The following is a 27,516-nucleotide window of genomic DNA, read 5'->3' on the forward strand; positions in this document are numbered from 1 at the left end:
CTCTTTGACAGTATTCCATTTATGAAGGTTTGTTTTCATTTTTTGAAATAATAATCCTAAACTGCTCCATCATAATACAGCATATTGTCTACTGTCAAGATCAATTTGAGTAGTCAGTTTCGTAGGTTACAGTGAAAACCCATAGTAGGTTTTGGCTCCGCTCCCGTTCAGTGTTTCTCTGCTGGACGAAAAATTGGAATTGGTTCACATCCATCATAGTCTGTGTTTGACGCTAGCCGAGGCTTTATTTTGGCATAGCTGAACGTAGTCCAGGTCTCTGAGTCAAAACAATTAAGTGCTCCTTCCTCAGTTTCATCCAATTCCATGGACTGATCACCCACTACAAGATCGGTGCCCTGTGTATGAACATCATCGAGCACGAGCTGAAGAGGTACGACCTGTGGCAGGAGGAGCTGCAGAAGAAGAAGAAGGCTGATATCCTTTTTGATTGACTGCTCAGAGGTTGAAGGGAGATGGCGAGTCACTGAGAGGTCAGGGGGTTATGTCAGTTCAATGGTCAAAGAAAGTATGCCTTTTCCCATCTGTTTTTAAACAGACCCAACATGTCCAAAGGGCACATGAGTAAAAAGTAACAGATCTCCTAGCATTGCTCCAGGATATGTATAGGGAACATACCAGGTCAGGCAAGCCTGCCAGTTGCATTTAACATAAATTGATTTATAGGCTGCTAATGTGGTGTTAAGTACAGATTTAGTTATTTAGTACACATGATATCATGATAAATATACTGACATATTTTTTATGTAAAAAATGTTGAAGGATATCACCGAACAATAGTGAATTATAATAGGCATTTATGGATAAAGGATTTAATAATTAAATTATTTCTTTGCCTGTCTACCTCGGCCATTTGTTGAGTCTTCAAAAATATTTTAAACAGTGTTTTGAGAACATTTGATTCGAAGTAGGAGAGACTGACCTGAATTTTAATACATGACATTTTACATGTAAATGATCATCTCAACATCCATCTCAACAGATCTGAAGATCTTAAATTATACTGCAGTTAAATCCTTTGATTTTTCTGGGATAAAGGCTGCATTTCTCAGCCTTTCTCATTTCTCATGGAAGTTGATGTAACAGCCAGTCTTCAGATGTAACTTTCAAGTCTTTGGCTGTGCCCCTGGCTTTAATACAATACAGTGGCCTGAGGCGTTTTAGCCAGACATTATAATTGTGTTGCGTACATTTCTATGAGCTACATTTGACAGCAAGAACCCCTCCCAATATATTACATCATAATATAAGTCATTCATAACCACAGTGGCTAGCAACAAATTCATAACCACAGTCCCCAGCTACAAAAATTAGAGCCAACTTGCAAAAAGGCAGGTATAGGGATTATGCTGTGTTTGTGGTGTTGTTAGTAGACTAAAGCTAACTCTATTCCTGCACACCACATAGTGTGTTTAGCACCTTTGTAGTAGGGCGGCAACGATTACTCGATATAATCGACAATGTTGATTATTTAAATTTGTCTTCTACACATGTTCACTGTTGACTAATCGTTATTTTGTAACAGTATTGCATTCCACAAAGTGCTGGGGACTGAATTCTCCTATTTGGTGGGACAGGGTACGGCTGTGTCCGGCTCTACACTAACCACTTCCCTAGATGAAATACGCCGTGTGATTGGTGCTTGCCCTTTACACCCAGACGCGGTTGCCTTACTCACACAGGTTATACTCAACTTGTTGTGTGTTTCCAAAAGTGTCCAAACACAATAGATTACACATTTAATTCTCACTAAATATCAGTGCTTTCCATGTTTAAACAACATCCAGACGGTTAAATGGCTTTTAAATCTTATGTTCAGCTGTTTCAAGAACACGGCAGAAATAATTGCTGACTAATTGACTAATCAAAGAAATAATCAGCGATTAGTTGATTACCAAAATAATCATTAGTTGCAGCTGTACTTTATATATTACAATATCAAATATTCATATAAAGCAGAAGAAACCTCATATGTGATTGATTGTCATGTATTGAGTTATTATATATATTAACTATATTAAGAAACATATGACAGTCTGGAGGTAAATTAAACCCTAAAAAACGTATTTTTTACACATAAAATTAATTTCCCATGAACAACAACTACATGTAGTTTTATAGCAGTTACAGAAAAATAGTATTTACTTAATTAACTAATTAGCAGTTGCTGAATAATAGGTCTTAAAATTAGGCCTAGGGGCAAGGGGTTAACTACCCAGCATAAATGCATGCAGTCAAAATCTTACCAAGATACAATCCAGATACATGTTCTATAAAATGACCAGATGGAAACTATTTATGTTAGTAGTTTTGGTAAAAATCCTTGACTTGTTGAACGGGAGGATGACCCAGAGAACCAGAACCTGAAGAAAGAATACGAGAAAGCTCTGAAGAAGTACCAGGGTCTGCTGACCAAACAGGAGCAGCTGCTTCGAGGTAATGCCCTCAGACAGTCATGTGGTAGTGGTTATTTTCACTAGCTATAGATTGGTGAGGTGATTGTATATTTGTTGTCTCACTTTGCCAGTGGCTCTGTATCTGCTGCTGAACTTATCTGAGGACACACGCACTGAACTGAAGATGAGGAACAAGAACATAGTGCACCTACTGGTGAAGACCCTGGACAGAGACAGTGAGGAGCTCCTGGTGCTGGTTGTGTCCTTCCTGAAGAAGCTCAGCATTTTTCTGGAGAACAAGAATGACATGGTGAGGAAGTCACATGCACACACAAACACCTCTTTATTCAACCACTGGTTTAAAACAAGCTATAGTTTGACTCTAATGTAGATTTACAAAATTTACAAATGCAGTCAGTTAACTAAGGTCTGTTTTCTGTCTGCACATTTTTTTTAAACTCAACATGATTCTTACATTCAATCAAAATCATGGACTGTCAGTGTAACCTTTAGCAGTTTATTTTTCTGACTGTATCAAGCTTAATTCCAAAATAGAAAATTGGGTTTAAAACTTCATCATTTATTTAGGATCAGAATGTGAAAACTCTGAAATCTCTGCATATTTATAAAAGCACTCTGGGGTTCAAGATGGCATCACACTGCATGTTTAACATCTGGTTATACCTACTTATCAAAGACTGGCACAATGGTCTTTAATTAATCATTTATTTATTTATTTATTTATTTATTTATTTATTTTTAGTTAGTTAGTTAGTCAGTTAGTAAGTTATTGGATATATTTGTAAGGTATGAGTTTGGTGTGGACCGTGGAGGCATTTCTAATAAACGTTCATGGTAGTAGCAGTCATTAGCATGGAAGGCTTGGTTTGAAAACAGTTTAGAGTCAGTGCACAGTGGCTGTAATGGGGCTCAGGTTTCCCCAGTCCCCAGTCTCTGGGAGCACAGCTGCAGTGGCCCACAGATGTGTTAACAAGTCGGGTTTGTGGCCACATCACTGAAAACAGTGCTGCAGACTTCAGTACACATTCGTGGCCTTTTGAAAGGAGTGCTGTGTTATTGCTGAGGTAAACTCGGTAGTTGTTGGAAATTTCAGTGAGGATCTGGTTTACTTTTATCCATGTGCTCTTTCTCTTTCCCACGCTCTCTCAATCTTTCCATTATTACTCCTATGTTGATGCTGTGTCTTTGCTCCTTATGTGTTTGGATGGCAGGCTGAAACTGACACAGTGGAGAAGCTGGCGAAGCTGGTGCCCTGTGATCATGAAGATCTGCTGAATGTCACTCTACGTCTCCTCCACAACCTCTCTTTTGACACAGGCCTCCGCAGCAAGATGGTGCAGGTGGGCCTGCTGCCAAAACTTACTGCTCTATTAGGTATGGAACTAAGATGTTTTTGGTCATTTTGTGTGTGTTTGCATGTGTGAATTAGTATCTGTGGGTTGGGTTCGAGAGCAAGGTTGGGTGTTGGAGGAAGGAAACCACTAAATGGCATGTAGTCATTATTAGGGTTGTATAATGCAGGCAAAATACAGCACTAGAACTTTATTTTTTTGGAGCTAATGGCAAAGTGATGTAAATGTGTGTAGATAATAGTCCCAGTTTGAGTCCCATGTTTAAGTAAAATGAACATTGTTGTTTTATTCTATAAACTACGGCCAATATATCTCTTAAATTCCAAATAAAAATATTGTCATTTAGAGCATTAATTTGCAGAAAATCAGAAATGGCTGAAATAACAAAAAAGATGCAGAGCTTTCAGACCTCAAATAATGCAAAGAAAACAAGTTCATATTCATGAAGTTGCAAGAGTTCTGAAATCAATATTTGGCATGTTCTCCTCCACCAGTCTTACACACTGCTTTTGGATTACTGTGTGCCACTCCTGGTGCACAAATTCAAGCAGTTCAGCTTGGTTTGATGGCTTGTGATCATCCATCTTCCTCATGATTATATTCCAAAGGTTTTCAATTTGGTAAAGTCAAAGAAACTCATCAATTTTAAGTGGTCTCTTATTTGTACAAGGAACTTGTGGTTACAGTACAGCTGTACAGCTCACAGTGCATGATAATTGCCAACTAGGCCTGTCACAGTAAGATTTTTTGTGGACAATATATTGTCCCAGAAACGATAGTGATAAACAGTAATATTGTCATTTTAAAGCTATTCCACTAACATAATAATAATAGCATAGCGTAACAAAGCAATTACACCCTTTTAAAGGCCAAAAAATAGACGATATCAGGTATTATCAAATGTTATTGAGGTCATGTCCATATATTGTATGAACACAACTGTGAACTTTGCATGTGGCGAAATGCATATTTACAGTAAAGTGCTAAGTGCAGCAGTAAAGGGTGTAGTGCAGACTGAATTAAGTAAGGCCTATAATAATAGAAACAGATAAATCACTAATTGAAGGTCTGAGATACTACCAACAGATAAATTGGAATTGGAGATAAAGTGAAGTACAGAAGAAACCATTGTATCTACATAAATATTTTTTTTTGTTGTGCAGTCCTAGTTGTTATTCCTCCACTTTCTGTATGTTTTAATTTTGTAGTTCCATGACTGTATTAGTCACAAAAAGCTGCTTATAAATTGGCAGCAAGTGAAACAGCGTTAGACTTTTCTGTATTTTCTTACGAGCTCTCATTGTTGTTTCAGTGTTAAAATAACCGTGCCCAGTGCACCTTTAAACGCAATTAATAAGTTAAATAATGTAGTGCTTAGCAAAACCTGTCCCACATCAGCATATATCAAACACATTGCAGACTTTGACTGAATTCTCCTATTTGGTGGGACAGGGTACGGCTGTGTCCGGCTCTACACTAACCACTTCCCTAGATGAAATACGCCGTGTGATTGGTGCTTGCCCTTTACACCCAGACGCGGTTGCCTTTGGCACCACTGACTGTCTTTTCAAGGGTCCTGGGGGGGTGTCGGGTGTCCTGCATAATTAATATAATATACTTGTTAAAATAACACACTCGCGCTTAAAGTAAATGTTTTTCCAGCACAGGGGACGCTCAGTGTTAGAAGACTGTGGGCACATACACTCTTATGAATGTCCTGGATCAGGTTCATATAACTAATGGTCCATTCATTCATCTATGCATTTGTGCTTTTTAAAAGAGTTATGTGTTTAAAAATCAGTTAATAAATACATTTGTCATGCAAATGCAAATTCAGTATTAGTTTAGTTAAGTGTTGGTAAAAATAAGCAAGACAAAGTTAAACTTTTAGTTAAAGTTCTTTTTAATTTGGTTCTCTTGGAACAGTGTGAAAAGCTCACTCTTGATTGCCAGTAACTTTATTTATTGTTATTATTTTAAATAATTTAATTACTTAATTGTGCCCATAGACAGTAATACTCATTACATGTGCCTGATAACTCTTCAAACTGTAAGTTTGTAAGCCACTTTGATAAGGACCTAATCTGTAATGACTAGACGACTGTATTAAAGCATTTCCAAAACTTTAGGCATGTCTTCCCACTGTTTATTGGTCAGGATCTACCAAAATTGCTTTAAGGAAGGACAACTTATGAAGTGGTGACAGGGTCATGGGCACCCTAGGCTCATTGATGAGGCCTATAGAGGCCCCATCTCATAACTTTCAGGACTTAAGTTATGTGCTGTTAAGGTATGTGCTGCTAACGTCTTGATGTCAGATACCACAGAGGTCTTTAGTGGTGCAAGCCTGAGAAGGTCAGAGTGCATTAGGGGGACCTTCCCCTAAGATATGAAGACAGTGGTTGATATATATTTATTGTAAGCCTACAAATGAGCCTATATTAATATATAGGCACAATTCTAATGACAATTTAAATATATGTTCTCCTGTCATTTTTTTTCTTTACTAAGTCTGTCTGTAGAACCAGAAGAGGCACTATGGCATAGACATATAGACAAGTAGACTTTCCTGCATCTTATATTAATGCTGAACTGTACTCTAAATTTGAATATATAACTGATCTAAAGTTTGGAATAACTGTTCTGGAGATTATTTGAGAAGTATCCACATACAGAGTAACAGAGCTTTTGCTTGTTTCTTAAATACCCAAAAGCTGTATTAATAAAAATGACATGACATGGCATAACATAACATCAACAGTGTATGCCTAATATTAAAAAAGAACAAAAAGACAGCATCACAGTTTGAGGTCAGTGTTTTTTGAACTTCTTTTTTTTTTTGTTGGTAAACTGGAATTATGTTCTTATAGTTGGTGAATTAATTTTAATTCATTTTCAGTGCCCATTCACACAAGTTTACATGAGTTTATTGTTGTGTGCTTGTGCCTGGCACTCAGATAATGAATCTGCTTAGCTCCTCTCATCTCTTATCTGGAACAGAGCCTGTGAAGCACAGTGAGAGGACTGAGCATGACCCTGCCTCCAGAGCCCAGCAAACCCCACCAAGGGTCGTGACCCTTTCAATAAAGATGAAAGTGGGACTTGAGACTCCCCTCATCACTGTTGCTTATCTCAGTGGGGAGGTGAAGAGGAGGTGTCTGCAGGTCAACCTTTTTGGGCAAGACCCCTGTATCCTAGATGAACTGGAGCATAGTTTTGTGTGCTGTTGTAGTGTTTATCAAAGCAGCACCTTTGCAAACAAAGAAATTTGACTGGGTTTAATGATAGGAAGAGGTGATAAGACAGCCTGACCATGACCTTTTGCCACATTTTTGCTTATGAGGTCAGTGTGCGTCTGACCCATACTATCGCCATAACAGTGATCCCTAGTTATTTAAGATATTTCTTACATAATTTGACAGTTAGTGTCGGTAATAAGGACTGAAAGCTCTTATTTTAGATTTTTTGATATTTGTATGAACATTGTGTCAGAGATTTGTTTTAAGAAAATGGAAGGTATTTTCATTTATTTGAATTATTTATTTATTTTTTATTTAAAACAAGGCAGGGGGTGTCAAGAGAAACTGATGTTTTTCACTGCTTAAGTGTGACTAAGACTAAAGCAGCGTCCTGCTGCTTTGCCGTAATGTAGACAGGCAAGTGAGTTGCAAATCAGCAACAAGATCTGAAATATAGAGGGGCATAAAGCCCTCTAGCATTGAACTGTGGAGCAGTGCATCTGTGTTTTCTGGAATAAAATTTGTGATATATATACACTACATCCAATGTTTTTTATTTATTAGCTTCAGTAAGTTTGGGATGATTTTGGGATTCACACAGTGCTCCAAAATCTAGTAGAAGGTCTTCAATGGTCAGTAGAGACAGTTACTCCAAAAAAAACAGGATAAACTAAAGTGTCTGCTTCAGAGGAAACAATCAGTGCACAGGTGTTTCAATAATAATAAGAGTACCAAATGTGACTGAGAGTGACTGTGGCATTATTGAGTGTAGCTTCGCTTCGCATTTTTTATTTTTCTATGGTTTCTCTGTGCAGTTCACAGAATCACTCGTACTTAGTGCTGGCCGTAAACCTGCCCTGCTTTGAAGTCTTGTTTATCATGGCTATTTGCTGTATACTTGTGTGGAGGATGACCATCTGTAATCCTCTTGCTAAAAGCCAGTCGATTTTGGTAGTCTACTCTCTGTAGTTTCACGGTAGGCTGGGTGGTTTGTGTGGATATAATTGAAGTACAGCTCTTTGCTCTCCCACTAACTGCCCCCGAACAGCATAATTAGTTTCTAACAGGGCTCTTTTCCCCCCCTCCTCTCCAGGGCTCCTGTAGCGTTTCGAACAGTTTTTATAGGGGCCGATCTCCACAGCTCTTGTAAAGGATCCACCGTGCGTTGTGCTCTCCCTACCTGCAGAGCAGAAGCATTTATATACGTATGTGTGTGTGCGTGCGTGCATGTGTATGTATTTGCCTAATGAGAAGCACATGTGCAGAGCCTGTCGCCAATGCTTGCAGGGTAGAGCAGCATGGCTTGAAGTTATTAATGGCAGTAAAATTTATGCTTCCTCCTTTTTTGCCAATTAAATGGAGGAGTCCTTCTTTTTCTGGGGTCTTGGGGAGCACATCTGGCTTCAATAGCTTGAGATAACCTAGCCTAAAGGGTCCGCGGCCGGCTCCGACCGGTCCCCTCTCGCACTCTCACTTTCTCTCCCTCACCCTCCCTGTCTGATTAAGCTGTAGGCTGGGGTTTTGACCCTAGCTCTAGTGTGTGTGTGCTTGAAGCTCTTAGAAATATGCAAATCTGCTCTCCAAGTTATAGAACTTTGTTTCTTACTTGGCACAAGATGTTCTCTTTGTTTTTAATTCTCTTTTCTTCAGCTTCTGTTATATAGTTATAACTATATTGTAGGGGTGTGTGATATGGCTCTAAAATAATATCACGATATTTCAGGGTATTTTTGCGATAACGATATAGTTGGCGATATAGGAAAACAGAAAAATAATTAATTAATTTCAGGAATATAGTATAAGAGTATAACCACATAATCATAATAATAATAATAATAATAATAATAATAATAATAATAATAATAATAATAATAATAATAATAATAAATGTGGCAAAATAAATAATATAGCATAAAATAATATAATGCAGCAAAACATATTGCAGAATATTTAGTGCATGAATATAAACTGCAAACTAAAACAATTATACAATAAATACACCTAAAGCTTCACAGTAAATAATAGACTACTTTTAAGACAGAACAGCCCTATTATCACGATATGGATTTTTAATATCACGATATTTCTGTGTCACGATATATTGTATACGATATAATATTGCCCACCCCTTACTATATTGACATATCTCGTACTACGTGTGTCTGAAATATATTCACTAGTCTGCAAACAAGATAAATTTAAACGGTTAACTTAATCCTAAGTAAAGGAGTCCTACATTACATGTGCCTTTTTTGCTTTTATATTAAGTGTAATTTATATAATGTTTTAGCATAGTAAATTAAATTAGCAAGGACAGGCATGAGGTAATACAGTGATTTAATTGTACCTGATAATAGAGGAGTAGTTGTATATTATTTTACTGCACATATTCCTGGTACGTGCTGCAGGATTCCACAATAAAAAACATCATATATTAAACTAATAAACAAAAAGATTAGAAACTAAGCTAAATCTGTGACATATATATAATTTTGCATCTTTGCGTGTAGCAAGGAGAACAAGTACAATGTAAAAATGGTTTGTTCACCTAACCTAATACAGTTATTTCATGTGGTTAAAAAGCAATTGCAATGGGTTTTTTACCAACTATAAATAAATACTATTAAACAAATAATGTTCCATCATAATATTCATTTGAGTTGAATGAACCTATTTATTCTGCAATGCTCTCTTTATTAATTTGAGTTAAATGAATCCTATTGCTTTTTACTACCCAATTCATTAAGTTAAAAATGAAAAAAAAAAAAAAAGTCATTAAAGCCATTGGTCTGATAGTGATGACTATTACCGTCACCTAATTTTATAATTTACTTTCACATAATTGTAAATGTGTGATTTTTGTTGATTCATATCTTGTGTGTCCTTGTTTAATAATTTTGTGCGTGTGTGTGTGCACGTGTGTGTTTCAGGTGATGAAGCACAGAGACATCTATCCATGCGCATCCTGTACCACATCAGCATGGACGACCGTTTCAAGTCCATGTTCGCCTACACTGACTGCATTCCACAGGTAGGAGCTCAGCCTGCATTAACACAAGCCACCATACTTCCAGCCCTGGAGTTCTGCTCGAGAGGCAGTGCTACGCTACAGCTGCTCTCATATGACCATGCTGATGATCACTTCCTCTTACTCTCTTTCTTTTACTCTCTCTCTCATTGTGGTAAGAGGAAAAAAAGAGAGAGAGAGTATGAATGTGGTCAGGGTAGATAGTCATTAAAGCAAGAGTTTAATGAGAACTCAAGTTTAAATTCATAAAACATGATTGTAGTTTATCTGTACACCATCATGCACCAAACTTTGCTTCTGTAGCTTTACATTGAAGCTGCTAATTTAGTCTATGCTAGTCTGCTAGTCTATGCTGCATCAGGGTTTGTATGGTCATGAAAAACGTGGAAAAGTAATGGAATTTGAACATAGCAATTTCCAGGCCTGGATAAGTTTTGGAAAAATTAAAATTTGTAAAAAAAACAAATAGTTTTTATAGTCTGAGAAATGCTGTTTTGGTTTGGTTTAATCAATCACATGTATTCACATTAGCTAGCTGGCTGTGACTGGAGTTTCAACTGCACTATAACTTTAAATTCACTCAGTGAAAGAAAAATGCTGATTTAATGCTGTCTGCATCATTTAGACAAATATAAGGCAGTGACATACTAAATATGCAGAAATGTTATTCAGCTAGTAAAATGATTTAAAGTTTTTTATTGTTATTATTTTTAGGAAAGATTTTGATTTTTAGATCAGTTTTGATTTTTAGTTTTATTGTCCATGTCTGTCCTGATATTTTAAACATTGTATAGTCATGAAAATTAGCTGTGAAGGCATGGAAAAGTCATGGAAATGTAAAGGTTTAAAAGTGTATGAACCCTGTTACAGTTACTAAGTGCTCTTTTTTGATAACAGTATGTGATACATAGTCAGAGACTACCATTTGAGAAATTTTGTTTGTAATTACTTAATATCTCAACATGATTTGAAACACTTGTGTAATGGTCCTGCTCAGATACACCTGATACAACTTGTTTGTTAATTAGAAGTTTCAGTAAGAGAGTGTTTGTGCAAGAAAATCGCTAGACTAGACACTGACCTTGATAATATCCATTCGTTTTCAAAATACTAATTGGTGTACATAAGCTTCTGTTACTTGTTATCTCTGTTAGCGCCATAGTTCCCGAACAAATTTTGAAGAAGCCAACCTTAGATTTGGCTCATCAGAAATGAAAAAAAATTAAATCTATTGTTTTAGACCAGAACTAAAGGGTGAAACAAAGCAACAAAACTAACTGAATTCTGCATCATCCAGACATGTGAGATGGAGATGAGAATATGGTATTTGTAGTTGGGGTACACACGTTTTTGCCTTCGGGACATACAAAGGAGCATTGGGGCGGCGGTTGAACGTGAGCAGGGCAGGTGCCAGTAAGTCTAGCCGTTGTGTGATTGCGGCTCCAGGGCTGCTGCTACGTGATCCTCCAGAGCCGTGTGATTGCGCGCCGCTGCCTCCTCTCAAACTCGGCCAGCCTCGCCCAGCCCTGCCTGCCACCCTGCTTAATGTTAACGTCACACATGCGCGCACACACACACATTTGCACACACACGCACAAACTTCAGCTTGCGTACCCATGGCCTTCTGTTCAGTTCTGGGCATGGAGATTGGATATGAGCTAATAGAGAGTGACATGGGGGATACGCTTCTAAAATCAGGAACCGTTTGGGGGGAAATCGCAAACCCCCGCACGTCTGGAGGGGAAAGGACAAATTGGGCGCAGGAGTCTGGAAAAAATGTCCTGTGTCTGTCTCCACGATTTAGGGGGCTTTAAAGGAGAGAAGCAGGCTTCAGATGATTAAGATTGCTCTGCTCAGCTTATTGAAGTGCATTGTTTGTGCAGCTCACTGACAGGGTTTGGGTTTTTTTCACACAGAGTGTTGACGTTTGGCTGTGTCTGCGTTGTTGATTGGCAGGTGATGAAGATGTTGTTTGATTGCGGCGAGGAGAGGATGGACCCAGAGCTCATCTCCTTCTGCATCAATTTGGCTGCCAACAAGAGAAATGCCCAGCTCATCTGTGAAGGTCAGGGCCTATAATTACACATGCACATGCACTCCTTGCCCATTAAATTAGGTACACCTACCATAGAGGTGTAATTTGCATGCAGTTTATGTCTATTCCTGCATTTTCTTTTTTGCAAATATACAGCTCTGGAAAACATTAACAGACCACTTCAGTTTCTGAATCAGTTTCTCTGATTTTGCTGGTTTTAATCACAGTTTTCATGCATCTTGGCATGTTCTCCTCTACCAGTCTTACACACTGCTTTTGGATAACTGTATGCCACTCCTGGTGCCAAAATCTAAGCAGTTCAGCTTGGTTTGATGACTTGTGATCATCCATCTTCCTCTTGATGGAAACTCATAATTTTAAGTGGTCTCTTATTTTTTTCCAGAGCTATATATATATATATATATATATATATATATATTGTTCATTGTGCAGTTGGTAATTGTCCAGTGCCCCAGATCTCCCATAATCAATACAAGATCTTGGGGTAGCATTGCATTATTGGAGAAATATATATGTGTATACAGGCCTCTGAATGAAACATTCTAATGCTCTGCTTTTGTATATATGTTTAGATCGTGAACATCACCTATAGCCATCTCTAAAAAAAAATCTAATCAGCTGAATGTTTTATTTACTGTCTACCAACATTTATTATTCAGGTCTACAGAAAAAAGCCCATTTTCATAAAACAGTATTAGAAGCACAGTGTTTGTGCTTTATAGTGTCCCACCATATGCCAGTATGTTAGCTTTAAGCTAACACACTAGACTCAGTCTAACGTACTAGTCATGATAGATTATGTTGCCTTAGTGTAATACAGTAAGGTGTGTTATATTGTAAGATAATGTAGTCTAAACTTTGTTAGTACAAGTTTATCATACACAAGCATAATGCTGAGGTTTTTATTGTCTTCTCTCTGCAGGCAATGGGTTGAAGATGCTGATGAAAAGAGCACTGAAATTAAAGGATCCTCTGATGATGAAAATGATCCGGAACATCTCGCAGCACGACGGACCCTCCATGAACCTATTTATTGTAAGTGATTCACGGTCAAAACTCGTATTTACTTGGGTTCACAATTAAGCAGTGTTTATTGCCTTGTGACATAGCAATGCCTTTTTTTTGGTGTGCAGGACTATGTGGGAGACTTGGCAGCACAGATTGGACAGAATGAAGAGGAGGAGTTTATGATCGAGTGTTTGGGGACCCTGGCTAACCTCACCATCCCTGACCTGGACTGGGAGCTAGTGCTTAAAGAATACAACCTGGTACCCTTTCTAAAAGACCATCTTAAACCTGGTGAGACCAAAATTCTTGTTGAAATCTAAGACATGATGCAGCATTTTAGTTCACTATGTACAATATATTTTTTTTAATTCTTTGCTCTTCTTCATAAGAACCACTTTCCGGACAACAAAAGAGGCACAGATCATTACAATCAGAAGCACTAATAATTTTCAAGCATCAAATTTTTTTATTGTTCTTGTCCGTTAATATACAGGGGTTGGACAATGAAACTGAAACACCTGTCATTTTAGTGTGGGAGGTTTCATGGCTAAATTGGAGCAGCCTGGTGGCCAATCTTCATTAATTGCACATCAATTGCACCAGTAAGAGCAGAGTGTGAAGGTTCAATTAGCAGCAGGGTAAGAGCACAATTTTGCTCAAAATATTACATACCAGACTTCAAAAGAGGACAAATTGCTGGTGCACGTCTTGCTTGTGCATCTGTGACCAAGACAGCAAGTCTTTGTGATGTATCAAGAGCCACAGTATTCAGGGTAATGTCAGCAAACCACCAAAAAGGACCAACCACATCCAACAGGATTAACTGTGGACTGTGGATGTTCGGGTGCTAACCCGGATTGTATTCAATAAACATAAAACCACGGTTGCACAAATCACGGCAAAATTCAATGTGCACCTCAACCCTCCTGTTTCCACCAGAACTCTTATAACTCTTAAAAATTACTGTGCTCTAAAACCAGCTACACTGCACCACAACACCAAAACAAACCAAACATGGGGGAGGGAGTATCATGGTTTGAGGCCCCTTGCTGCCCCTTCAGGGCCATGGATCATTGATGAAACAATGAACTCACAGGTGTATCATAACATTTTACAGGAGAATGTACGGGCAATAGTCCAATTGTGCTCTCTCCGGGCTCCGGCAGCTGATGGCAAGCAGCATGAACGGGATTTGAACCAGCGATCTCCGGATCATAGTAGCAGCGCTTAGCTCGCTGGACCACTCAGAGCAAGAAATGTTTTTGAGGGAGCTGTGCATAAAATCCATCATCCAGCAATATTGATGAACTAAAACACATTTTCAATTAATTATGATGGAAATATTATAATTTATTCTGAAAATACGTATCTAGTGTTAATTGAATTGAATGTTAATTGAATGTTCTAAAAACAATACACAACTTTAAACAAAGTTCCCCCAACGTTTTTTAGCCCACACTGGAGATTTTACTAACAGCTAGATTGTGTTAATCTGTAATTTTGCCTTATAATGATCAGAGGATATTGTATTAGTATTACAAAAGGTTTAATTACTTGTTTTTTTTTAAGCAATATTACAGTGTGATTAAAATGATTAGTTTTAAACCTTTACTGTAGAAACAGAAAGTCTAAGATAGAATCAACATTTAAACTGATGTGAAAGTAGAATATCTCTTTGCACATTTCATTTTAGATCATTTTATCACTTTTTTACAAAAACCCATTGGACCATTGACCTTGTATTCTTTTTCTATGACCTCCAGGCTGTGCAGAAGATGACCTTGTGCTGGAAGTGGTGATTATGATTGGCACAGTCTCCATGGACGACTCGTGTGCTGCCATGCTAGCCAAGTCAGGCATCATTCCAGCTCTTATAGAGCTTCTCAATGGTAGCTATACAGCATAAATTCTACTCATCTACTCATCTAATGCAAATTGCTAAAAAAAAAAAAAACATAATCTTTATATGTCTCTTTTTTCTATAGCTCAACAGGAGGATGATGAGTTTGTGTGTCAGATTGTGTACGTCTTCTACCAGATGGTGTTTCACCAGGCCACACGTGACGTCATTATTAAGGAGACACGTATCCTTCACGCTTGTGCACACCCTGTAATCTGTGACCTTTGTGGTAAAACCAGCTGAAATAACCTGTACTTCACTCTCACTCTTCACATTTCCTTTACCTTGACACTAACCTACAGAAGCTCCAGCGTACCTCATTGACCTGATGCACGACAAGAATGCTGAAATTCGCAAAGTCTGTGACAACACGCTGGACATTATAGCCGTAAGTGTTTTATTTGTTAGATCCTCGGAAATTATAGGGAAGACTGAGAGCGGGGCTGTAGTTAAATAGACGTGTGTGTAGTTTAATAGCGTGCTGTGGCATGGATTTTGAATTGCTGTGGATCTTTCAGCTCGGAGTGATTTTCCCCAGGCCTCAGATTAATGTAATTAGGTCTCCATTATCCCAGGGTTTTTTTTTGGAGGCCAGGGGAAGTGTTCTATACAACTGATCAGGCAGGGCTATTAAAGCTGGGAGCCACATCAAAGGGGCTGGAGGTGTCTGGTTAGACTCAGATAGGTATAGAGGACAGAACACAGGTCTGCTAAATACCACACACACTCACGCCTAGTTAATTTCAGAGATTTCTTTGGTCAACTGACTGAAACTTTGGTTTGAGATTGTGTTACTTGTTTTTTTTTTTTGTTTTGTTTCCTGTGTTGTGTTCTGTGTTTGCCCATTTCCTGTGACATGCTTTTATTTCTCTTTTAGTACTCTCTTCTCTGTTCTTTACATTCTCTTCACTATGCCCCTAGCGGTCCCTCAGGCAGTTTCAGCCCAGTGAAGAAGGGATTGTTCATAATTCATTTTCATTCAGCACTCTTACGGAGTATGCTTAAAGGTTTTATGTGATTTGTTTATAAAACACTCAGAACCCTGGTTCACGTCCACTGTTATCCACTCCGCTCGGAAATGTCACAAGCTCTGTTATGGTAAGATTGATTAGTCAGGTCATTAAACCTGTTCCCTGCCGTAACTGGCCAAGACAAGCCAGCCTGGGCATTTACAAAGCTGTTTAGCATTTGATTAATTTGCACATTGACAAAAAATGTCAGCTTGGCTGTGGTTTGGGCCCGGCCTGTGACAATAGGCCTGTTTGAGACCCGGCCCTCAGTTGGCCCATCGTGCCCATGGGTCTTAATCTCGGGTTGGGATGATTAATCAGCAGCTCAGGGTGCCTGGAACTCAGCTCAGCTTCGCCATGTCCAGAGCCCCAGAAAGAGGCTTTATCAACCATGCAGGAAAGAAAACAGCCTCTTGGCTTGTGTTCTACACACCTGCATTAGCTCTCTCTCTCTTTATTAAACGAGTTCTTCACCTCAGAACTGGTAATGTTGTTGATTATGAATGAACGATAGTAAAGGAAGTTGGAGTTAATCTGCTCGTTTTGCAGTCCAAGCCACTGGATTCCAGTGTTATTGTCAGAGTTTTTTTTTTTTTTTTTTTTTAGCAAGTTGTATTTAGCATCCATTTCCTGATTCTTTAGTTTTTCTTTTCACTTTTGTAGGAGTATGATGAAGAATGGGGAAGGAAGATCCAGAACGAGAAGTTTCGCTGGCACAACTCTCAGTGGCTGGAGATGGTGGAAAACCGGCAGATGGATGAAGCAGAACCCTTCATGTATGGGGATGAGGGAGAGCCTTTCTTGCAGGGAGGAGACATCCTGGAGAGGCCCGACCTCTTCTACAGCGCAGGTCAGAGACAGCAGTTTCTGAACTACAATGATGGTGGATTTGTTTATAAGAGGAGTAGCATCTATTCATTTAAATAGATGCAAGTTCTTTAATGCCATTTGTTCTGATAATGTATTCTATATTTTTCCAACAGATGGATTAATCACAGCCGACAGTGCAATCAGTCCAGAATTCTTCACAGACTTCCAGAATGGAGACTTTGTGGGACCACCGGGTTTTCCTAGCAGGTAAATACAAAAGCTCTAATTTAGCCTTTAATTTTAGGTGGTTTGTATGCTCACACATACTCACTCATGCTTACACTGTTAATCAGCTGATCAGTTAATTTGAAACTCATGTATTTGAGTGGGGAAATGATCAAAATGTGCAGGATGAAAGCTGAACACCCCATGCTCTAATTGATACAGACACCTGCAGTATTGTATTTGTATGATTTTAAAGGTTCAGCTTTAATTCTGGGGGTGTTAACAAAGTATTACATTATCCAATTTAAAAGTACAGTAATTTATTAAATAGTCCCACTTCTTAGAGCTCAAATGATATTAGTTAAAGAGACGAGTAAAATAATCATTATTTTTAAAACACGGCAGACAATTATCTGCCATAAATGTCGATTTAGAATGCATATTGGGAAATCCTATGTACAGCAAAATACCATATAAATATTCAGCACTTGTAACTAACATTAGATCCTTTTTCTTGTGAATGTATCATGAAATAATGAAGAAACATGCCTCATCTGCCACTGAATGCTTTTAAGCTTTGTAAATAAAGGGACTGTGTAAAAGTCACTGCAATTCCTGAACAGATAATGCATTGTTTTTGTCAGTCTCTTGAGTTAAAGCTAAAGTGTGAATACTGTAACATAACAATTATAATTATACATATGCCTTCATGTACACTCCACTCTACAACAAGGCCCTCTATGAAGCAACTGTGCCATTCTGCGCTGTTGTTTTTAGCTGCTACAAAAGCTGCTGTGTCAGAACATTCTCCTCCCCTGCATCCCTGCATGTACCACCACTCCTCCTCCAACAGCAATAGCTTTAGCTTGGAGAATAAACACAGCTCCCCATCCTGGCGCTCTCCACCCTGTCCTCCAGTCTCCCTCTCCCGCCGGCCTGGCTGCTCGGGAGAGCACAAACGTGACGACTTGATTTATGTGCGATAGTGCTGTTTAATAAGCTCTTTTGTTTCCACGAAAGCTGCGATCCCACACTGAAGAGCAAACGATTGCGTTCGGAGCAAAAGTCAGTGATGGACCTGGTTGTTTTATTAGCTGATGCTCCTGGGATGCGTCTCTGTTTATGTGTTAGTCTTGGCTGTAGAGTAGAGAAAAAGCTCTTAACTGAATGTGAGGCAGGAGAAGCTCGGAATTATAGGCAGTCATTCAGCAGGAGCAGGAGAAAGAGAGGAAGAAAGTGAGAGAGAGAGAGAGAGAGAGAGAGAGAGAGAGAGAGAGAGATGGTGGGGGTTGCCTTAAAAAGGATGAGTGTGCCTGTTAAAAGTGAAGGAGCAAGTGAGTACAGAGGAAGGAGGGCTGTTTTTTCCCTGCTCTTTGTAAGCGATAGCTGTAAAATACACTGAGAGCGCATGGGGAATTAGCCGGCCTGAGAGTTTGGTTTTCATTTGGCCGGAGTGGTGTGAGAGATCCAGGTTAACACAATAATGAAACCCAGCCTGCAGGAAGCACATGGCCAGATGTGCTAGGAATGGCTTTAATAACGCTTACTGTTGTTAGTACAAATAGCAAAATGTGGTTCTTCATTTGCTTTATTAGGTAGCTTAGTAACAACTGATGAAAAGAAGCCATGTGTAGTCTTCACTGGTGCCTATAAACCTATAGGCCCTGGAGATTCATTCAGATGTTTAAAATATGTAAGTAGCTGAAGATCAGGTGTTATTCCCTTGAATGTATCTGTCCAACTGATCACAGTTAAAGTAATCTACAGAAGAGAAACTGGGCCCAGCAGTGTGAGTGGGTGTGATGTGGTCTATACATACTGTCCCATTAACATTAGTCATTATTTTGTAGATGTAGTTTTAAATTGTATAAACTAGTCACCAATAACTATTTACAGATGTTTAATAGTTAAAGATTGTTTTGAAAGTTTAGAAAGGATTTAATATAACAAATAATTCCACTTAAAATTTTACCCATGTTTGAAATATAAAGCATTCTGGATATTCCTTGTATTATATGCTACTTTATTGTAGCTTCCTTTTTTATGCTTTTTTTGCTGTCCCAGTTAGTGTAGAATTATGTTGTATTCTTTTTTTTTTTTATTACTGTCCAGCATGGTTAAGTGATTTGTTTTTTTTTTTCTTTTGAAATATATATCCCTTGAATCCCATTGAATTGCTTAGTTATCACTAGGTTTCTTTAGTGTGTTTGAACATATAAATCAAATCACCATTCTTTACTGGACACCAGTCCTTCTGCACCAGAGCTGAAATGAGAGATTTTAAAAAGTTTTTTTTTAAATATACAAATGCCTGAAATCTAGTAGATGTATGGGGCCAGAATGCATACACTATGTGCATATAATTGCTGTTCAAGGTTCATACAGTCATAAAAACCTGGAAGAGTCATGGAATTTGAAAATGGTCTGGATCAGTTTTGGAAAAATAAAAAAATACCCAGAAAGTTTTGGAAAAGTCAAGGAAGTTTGCTCTACAAATATTTGTGTTTCTGTTTATCGATGAAAAAAATGTATTTTGAGCTAACAAATATGACAGCTCAAAGTTAATTCAGTAATTTAGTCCTTACCAGAACAATAGAGTTCTTATGATCTGACACACATTTTATTAATAAAGACTGTTTCGACATTCTATCTGATTTATTTTAGATTTACTATAATTAATTTTAATTACAGTTTTATTTTTGGTTTTAATGTCTATGTCTGCACTGAATGGTCATGACAGTTTGCCTTGAAGGTATAGAAAAGTCATGAAAAAATCATGGAAATTTATTGGTTAAAACGTGTATGAACCCTGGCTGTCACACAAACCTTGTATCTCAGATATTGCAGTTAACTTATGTACACAGTTTCGATATGGCAGTTTAGTTGTACGTTGTAAAAAAAAATGCCATAAATTATACACATATAGAAATGCTTCAACATTATTTTTTTTCTTGTGACTTTTTGGAATTATGTTTTTTTTTTTTTATCTGACAGTGATGATATACAGATTATTAGCAGCTGTTTTGGTTGTGTTTGAAGGCAGCTTTGAATACACATTTATTATCACAGCCTTATCAGCAAATCCTCCACAGGCACTCTCTGTTCCTGGAGGAGTGTGACCCATCACTGCAGAAAAGCCAGAACCGCACAGTGGGGAAAAGTCACACTTACTGTCAGTCTGGAATGATGTAAAACAACAAATGAGTAGAGGAGAGAATAATGCGCTGATTTAGGGACCCCGGTGAAAGGGGGCTGCGTGAGGAACGGTATGCGCCGAAGATCAAAGTGCATAGAGAGAGGGAGAGCGAGAGGGAAGGTGAGGTGAAGACTGCTTCCTGTTTAGAGGTCCCCATGTGTGTGTTTAACAGGCTCTCACCTCAGTCCTGTCTCTTCAGGGGCCAGACTGGAAACACTGTAGTCTTTTGTCTACCTCCAAACCTCCCCAGATTCCTCTCCTCTTCCTGCCCGTGCACAGGGAACGGCTCAGTGATGAAATGGATTGCGTTTGGCTTTCAGCGAATCTGCCTAAAGGGACAGTTTGGGATAGTTTTCCTCACTTAAGAGATTATTTTCAGTTTGCTCAATTATACACAAGTTACACAGTGATTGATCCACTGTGCACCAGGGTCCGTCCGTAGCTTTCTTTAGCATTTGCGTTCGTCTTTTCTGTCCTGAGTAATGCGTGCCGTTTTGGCAGAGTGCTCACTTGGCTCATCCTCAGGCCTTTGACTGTCTCAGCAGATGAATTACCTGTCTTTCCCTCTAGCAGTCGTTTGACGTAAGTCAGAGTGAGAATACGTTCTGGCTTAGACTTGTCCCTCAGCTATAAGGCTAAAATATGAGCACGGATAAACTTGATTTCCAGACAGCGACATCGGCGGGATATATTGAAACCACCAAACTAGAATCAGTTGTCCTGTCTTGTAAAAAGGGGAACATTTTTCAAATGAAACCTCATTTTCTTGCAAAGCAAAGAAGATAACTCCTAAAGTATGACAAGGAGAGTTTTACAGTTTTTAGCTTTTGCTCCAGCATTCATAATGAACTCAGTCAGTCACTCAACTTAGTTCCACTGTAAAAAGCTGTTTTTTCTAGGGATTTCTAGTCCATATGTAAAGCAGAATTGTACAGATTACAGTACATCACTACATACAGGACCAGTCAAATGTTTGAGAGTACCTTCTCAATCAGAGTGTTTCTTTCTTTAATTTATTTTATACGTTGTAAATTAATATTAATGTAAGTAAAGTAAACAAAACTTGTTTGTCCTCCAAACAAAATCTAAACCCTGATCTAAACCCATCTGATATGGTGATTGGAGGTGATTTGGGATGAGCTGGAGCTTCACAACGTGAAGAAAAAAACGCAACTATTGTTCAGTACCTGTAGAAACTCCTTCAAGATGCTAAGAAACTATTCCAGGTGACTCTTCCTCATGAAGACACTGAGATTAAAATACCAAGAGTGTGCAGATCTGTCCTCAAAGATAAATGTGTGAATCTAAAGAATCTAAACATATTCTGATTTGTTTAACACTTTTTGTTTTCAAAATAATTCCACATGTATTTTTCTAAATAGATTTATAAAGTAAAATGTTTAACTGGTACTGTGTATTAGTTAGAATTTGTGTTTGGTAAAAACAAATGTTGTTTGTGGATGTGTTTTTTGAATTGTTTAGAAGAGTGTTGTGTTTGAGATGGAAAATGCAAAGAAAATATTAATTTCAATTAATTTTACTGTATTTGTAGCCAAGCATAAATAATAATATATTTAGAGGGTTCGTACGTTCATGAAAAACCTGGAAAAGTCATAGAATAAAAAAAAAAAAATAGCAATTTCCAAGCCTGGATAAGTTTTGGAAAAGTCATGGAAATTTGGTCTTCAAATCTTTCCGTTTCCGTTTATCGATGTAGAAAGTCTATTTTGAGCTAATAAATACATCAGCTCAGAGTTAATTTAGTAATTTAGCCATACACAATGGAGCTCTCTGGATCTGACACACGGTATAGTTAAAATTGTGTGTCAGATTCATTTTAGACCTAATATAATAACATTTAATTATAGTTTTAGTTGATTATTTGTTTTATTGTCCATGTCAGTGCTGTTTTAAAAATTGTATGGTCATGATAATTTGCCTTAAAGACATGGAAAAGTCATGAAAAAAATCATGGAAATTTATTGGTTTAAAAGTGTAGCAAAAGTGTAGCACTCCTGACATCACACCAGGCTGCTATGTGCTTCTTTCACATGATTCGTGAAAAAAGAAAAATACTTTTTTTAAGAAGATCTTTTTATAATGATTCCAATACATCACTGTTTCACAGAGTAAAGGTGGAGGGTAGTAAGCCCAAGTCCAGTTGTAGTTTTTGGGAGTCCAGATGACGGGCCTAGTGCCCAATTTCTACAAGTGTTGAAGTGTTAATGTATTAGTATTGGCGTCAGGAGAAATCTACAAAGTGAGTGAGTCAAAGTCGCAGGACACCTTTTTAGTTCTGAAACAAAGGGTACAGGATACGAAAGAGAAAATGAGATATCTGAATACTCGTTTAGACTATATCTAAAACATGGCAACCATCTTAAAATCTGTCCTTTTTAATAGAAGGGTGTCCTGCAAATTCGACTTACCCTGTACATTAAAAATGTTGAATATTGACACCAAACCACAATAGAATTTTAATGCCTCCCTAAAAGTGGACTGAACTGAACTAACATGCAAGGCTTTAAGGTGTTTTTACAGTAACTACCATTTTCAGCTTGAAGGTTACTTAATTACTGCTGTAACACTGTGATGATTTAGCTGTGCAGCTTTTTTTAACCATTTATATAACTGTCTCTCATTAGAACTGTTAGTATTAGAAGTCACATTACTCTATACCTCAACAGCTACAGGGCTCTTTGGACCAAAAAGAGAAAGAAAAAAAATTGCAGGCCAAGGAGGATTGGGAGGGGGGCTGGCAGTGAAAAAACGGGCCTCCAAGTGTAAGCGATTGCATGGAAGTGATTTTGGCTAAAAACAACACTGTATTATGGGAGTTGGTAGGGGCAAAGCAAACAGCTCATATTTTAAGAGGACGGCGAGGCCAACTAGCGCTGGGGCTGAGATAGAAACAGAAACACAGGAGGGAATAAAAGAACAGGAAGAAGAGGTGGTGGTGTCCGTTCAGATGAACTTATACATCTTTCAAAGCAGAGCCTTGACCTGTTACATTGTTTAAAGCATCAGAACTGTATCAGGATTCTGAGATAAGCTAACTGCATTCCGTTTATCACCTCAGAGCTTATGGTCTTAATCAAAAGGTCACGGCAATTTCTTACGATTAATCTAGCAGTATTTGCTGTCTTTGAGTGTCTTTAAAACGCACAGTATTCTAGTGATTAAGGAGACTTTCATTAACTGGCCGCTGCAGTGTTTGTGTGGAAGTGTAGAGGCTTTTGCAGTCTTGATTTATTGTGGCTCGTTTCGCTTTTTGAAAGTTTCATTGGTGTTTCCCATTTGCCACGGGCTAGACGCCTGGCCCCCGCATGAAATATGAAGACAGCTGTGTTTGTGTTTCACTTTTTTTTTTTACAGCACTAAAGTGCCATCTAGTGGTGCAGAGCTCTGCTTTATGGTTTACACTGTTCCAGATTTTGGATTTACTGAGATGTCTAATAATTTACATTCCTCCTATATATATAAAAACTAAATAATACAGTAGATAATTATTACTATATTAATAGAATACCTACTGTGAATAATAAAAAGTTAAAAATAAACTTAAACTAGTTTTAATAAGAATAGACTAAATGGAATTCAGAATTTGATATAGAATGATTAAGAGTGATTTCATCATTCCTGAAAATCTGCCTTATTATAATGCGATCATTTTAAGTGTATTTGAGCTTCCAATTTAGGAATCAGTTTTATTGGCCAAACATACCTAACATACACAACATACACTCTATACAGCATACACTCAAGATTTTTATTGTCACTTCACAGAGTACAGGTGTAAATGTGAGTGAACAACCTATGTGCAGGTTCCCACCAATGTGCAGAAAACAGTACTTACAAGTTGAATAGTAAAATAAAATAGCATATACAGATACATTTACAGTATACACAATATACACAATACATACAATAACTTACACTATAGACATACTGACATATGGTATTACACGTAAATATGTTAAGTATGATTGAATATATAAATATACTATACTATATATATGTGCAGATATCTAGAGTGTATGTGTGTGTGTGTGTGTGTGTGTGGAATTGCAGAGATAGTCCAAAAGGTGACAGAATAACTATGAGGTAAAGTGCAGGTACAGAATGAGTTGTGTGGGAAATACAGGGTGCAGAATGCTGTATGTGGGATAAGTATGAGAAAGTCAGTTAGGTACAGAGTGCAGTTAAGTGCAGGGTGCAACTCTATACATTGAGCAAACTGACAATAATCATAATACAAAATAATAATATGTATATTAAAAAATAGACATAACATCAAGACAAAGCACACATGGAGAAAGTAAACTGCAAAAATAAAAGAGCAAATGAAAATAGCCAGAGTGGGGTTGACTTTACAGTTCAGAATAGTGATGGCCATGGGAAAGAAGCTGTTTTTGTGTCTAGTTGTTTTTGTTTGCAGGGATCTGTAGCATCTGCCAGAGGGGTGTGTGGGGTCTTTAATAATGTTCTCTGCCCGCTTCCTGACCCTTTCAAAATACAATTCCTGGAGGGAGGGTAGGTGGGCACCAATGATTTTTTCAGCTGTCCGAATTGTGCGTTGTAGTCCGTGTTTGTTCTGTTTTTTTTTGTGGCTGCCCCACACCTAACTGTGATGGATGTGCAGAGGATGGATTCAATGGCAGCAGTGTAGAAGGTGGCCAACAGCTCTTGTGGTAGGTCATACTTCTGCAGCTGCCGTAGGAAGTACATCCTCTGCTGAGGCTTTTTAAGGATGGCATAGATGTTGAGCTCCCACTTCAGGTACTGGGAAATGATGGAAGCCCACGACCATCTCCACAGTCTTATCAACTTCCTGCCGATTACTCAGACTCATCACCATCCTGGATGATGAGTCCAATGATGGTCGCGTCGTGGTGGTGTCATTATCAGATGTATTTTCCCACATATATTCATTATTGCATACATAAAACAAATGAAGGCAAAAAAAAACTTTAATGATATGTGCGCCTTTTTAAATGCTGCCATTGACTCACAGAGCTGCTTATCATTTTGTTTCCCTCAGTGCTGTATCTGACGGGTTTGGTCAAGTGGCAGGAGCTCCTGTACGTCCTACAACGGCCTACGGCTTCCGTCCAGACGAGCAGTACTACTACAGCTACTCAGCATCGCGGTAGAGCACTGCAGATCTCACTGACAAATAAATGAACACTGTTACTTTGACTCATCTTCTCTTTTAAGCAACAAAACACTATTAATGCTATTAATGTTATTTATTCACTCCATTTCAAACGCGTACAATTTGAGTTGGGCAAAGTATTCACTGGTTTCATGTGATCCGTGGTTTTAAGCTTGTCATTAGACTACTTTACAATGTCTGAAGCACTGAATTTTAAATGTATAGTGCAGTTTTAATGTGTCTTAACTTAACAGTTGATTTGTTTCAAAGATAAAATCATTAGTGCATGAATTCTGATGCACCACATCGCCTTTATTTCAGCAGCCTTCTGCAGTATAGCAGAGGTAGGAGGTAGGAGTTATTATTTGCATGATCATTCAGAACTCAGTTCAGAGGTCCAGTTCATTACGTGTATAGAGACAGTGTTAGTGTTATTTTTCTTTTATTGCATGCTGTAGTGCAGTCTAGTTTATAGTTTTTAGGAGAGTGTCATGTAGAGCTTTGATCAACCAATATTCTGTGGATAAAACCTGTTAAGTTATTTATATCTGTGGCAGCTTTGGTTACAGAAGGCCAGTAAATGCACATGATGAACAATCCTGTAATATGTTCAGAAAGAATTTATCGTCAAAATAATACTGGTGTTCATATTGATCAGGCTACACATATTGTTAATTAGCATTTTAAGCCATAAGTTGTGTGTAGAATATTTTTAAATTCTTCTCTCTAATTCTATTATATCACGGATTCACTGAATTTGTCAGAGAGGTTTTTTTGTAGGTTTTCATTCATTTTGCCACTTTTCACCATTTATTAAATTAAATAGCCTAAATGTTTTGTGAAAAGAAAAATATGTAAAAAGAAATTACAATTACAATTTTAAACTATTTATTGAACCCTGAAGATTTTTATGTCCCAAGTGATTGCAATTTTATTGTGTCATCAAAAGGCCCATTATTTGGTATACATCTTTAAATTTATTTGACCGAAAAACGATTAAATGTTTTGATGAAATATTTTTGTTGGTGAATATTTGGTGCATCACTACATTTATATATAAGCTTCATTGTAGTGAAGTAAATTAATATTATAGTTAAAGGCTTTGTCAATAGTCATGTTAATTCATTGCAGCTTTGACAACTTGTTGGATTCGGCCTTTAGAATTACAGTTTTATGTCAGTTGTCATGAAAAGCATAAGTAGGTGTTGTATAGCCTCATAAACTCTCCCTTATCGTTAAAGCGTTACCTCAAAAACTTTTAGGCTGTTTACACTTTTCGATTAGTATGGTTATAATGTGCAACAATACATTGTTGTTTAATTCCACAGACTTGGGCAAGACCTCATAACTCTGCATTCATTCATCTGTGTAATGTAATGTAAGTTGCTCTGCATAAGAGTATCAACCAAATGCTGATTGAATGTCTAAAATTTAGGGATAAGGGATTTCTATAAGAAGGAACATATGAAACGCATGTTTATGCAAAGTGTAATCACCCTCAAATTAAAAACAGAATAATGAATCTCCAAATGTCCAAGAGGTTCACTCTGAATCCCTTCAGTGGTTCATTGACCTGGATTTATTTACACACATTCCCATACATCGATTCAGATCGGTTATTCTGGCTGCTGAAGTGAAGTGAAGTGAACTGAAGCTTGAGGCTTTGGATAAAGTGTATAGCTGGATAATTGTGACACTAGCTGAAGTGTTGCTGTGTCTTAACATGTCTGTATTTATTGTAAATGCAAAAGGTCTGTTGCCTTGTCTCTGTTTCTGCTGAAAAACTGCCGAGCAGCTCGATATTGTACATTTTGATTATGATTACTGCAGATTTTTTGGTTGTTGTTGGCAAACGGAAATAAGTGAAAAGTTTATTCTATATTAAGTTTTTAATGTAATACTGTTAAATGGAGTTGCATATGCTTTCTTGGTGCCTGACAATCGTCTTAACTGTTTGATTTGTTTTGTTTTATTTAATATGTTTTTATTATTACAGTGGTGCAATATTAAACTATAACAAATCTGAAGAATTTCACTGCTTTGTTATTCAGAGAAAGCTCATGGCTCAGAACACACCTTGGTATCTCTTTGACTGTGCATAA

At 37.8% G+C, this 27,516-nt stretch overlaps 1 protein-coding gene across 1 annotated transcript in view; it reads left to right on the plus strand.

Moving 5' to 3' along the window:
- Positions 1-27,444, plus strand: part of kifap3a (kinesin-associated protein 3a) — a 33,937-nt gene extending 6,493 nt beyond the window's left edge. Inside the window, exons 7-20 of the mRNA XM_022686450.2 lie at positions 311-435; positions 2,356-2,454; positions 2,546-2,724; positions 3,647-3,809; positions 9,957-10,057; positions 12,011-12,119; positions 13,033-13,145; positions 13,244-13,409; positions 14,882-15,007; positions 15,104-15,202; positions 15,321-15,406; positions 16,692-16,878; positions 17,012-17,105; positions 25,301-27,444. Coding sequence (XP_022542171.1) covers positions 311-435; positions 2,356-2,454; positions 2,546-2,724; positions 3,647-3,809; positions 9,957-10,057; positions 12,011-12,119; positions 13,033-13,145; positions 13,244-13,409; positions 14,882-15,007; positions 15,104-15,202; positions 15,321-15,406; positions 16,692-16,878; positions 17,012-17,105; positions 25,301-25,412 — 1,759 coding nt within the window. The 3' untranslated portion in view covers positions 25,413-27,444. The remainder of the gene's footprint in view (positions 1-310; positions 436-2,355; positions 2,455-2,545; positions 2,725-3,646; positions 3,810-9,956; positions 10,058-12,010; positions 12,120-13,032; positions 13,146-13,243; positions 13,410-14,881; positions 15,008-15,103; positions 15,203-15,320; positions 15,407-16,691; positions 16,879-17,011; positions 17,106-25,300) is intronic.
- Positions 27,445-27,516: the final 72 nt, after the last annotated feature.

The sequence above is a fragment of the Astyanax mexicanus genome, chromosome 1 (assembly GCF_023375975.1).
Source record: "Astyanax mexicanus isolate ESR-SI-001 chromosome 1, AstMex3_surface, whole genome shotgun sequence".
Classification (NCBI taxonomy): Eukaryota; Metazoa; Chordata; class Actinopteri; order Characiformes; family Acestrorhamphidae; genus Astyanax; species Astyanax mexicanus.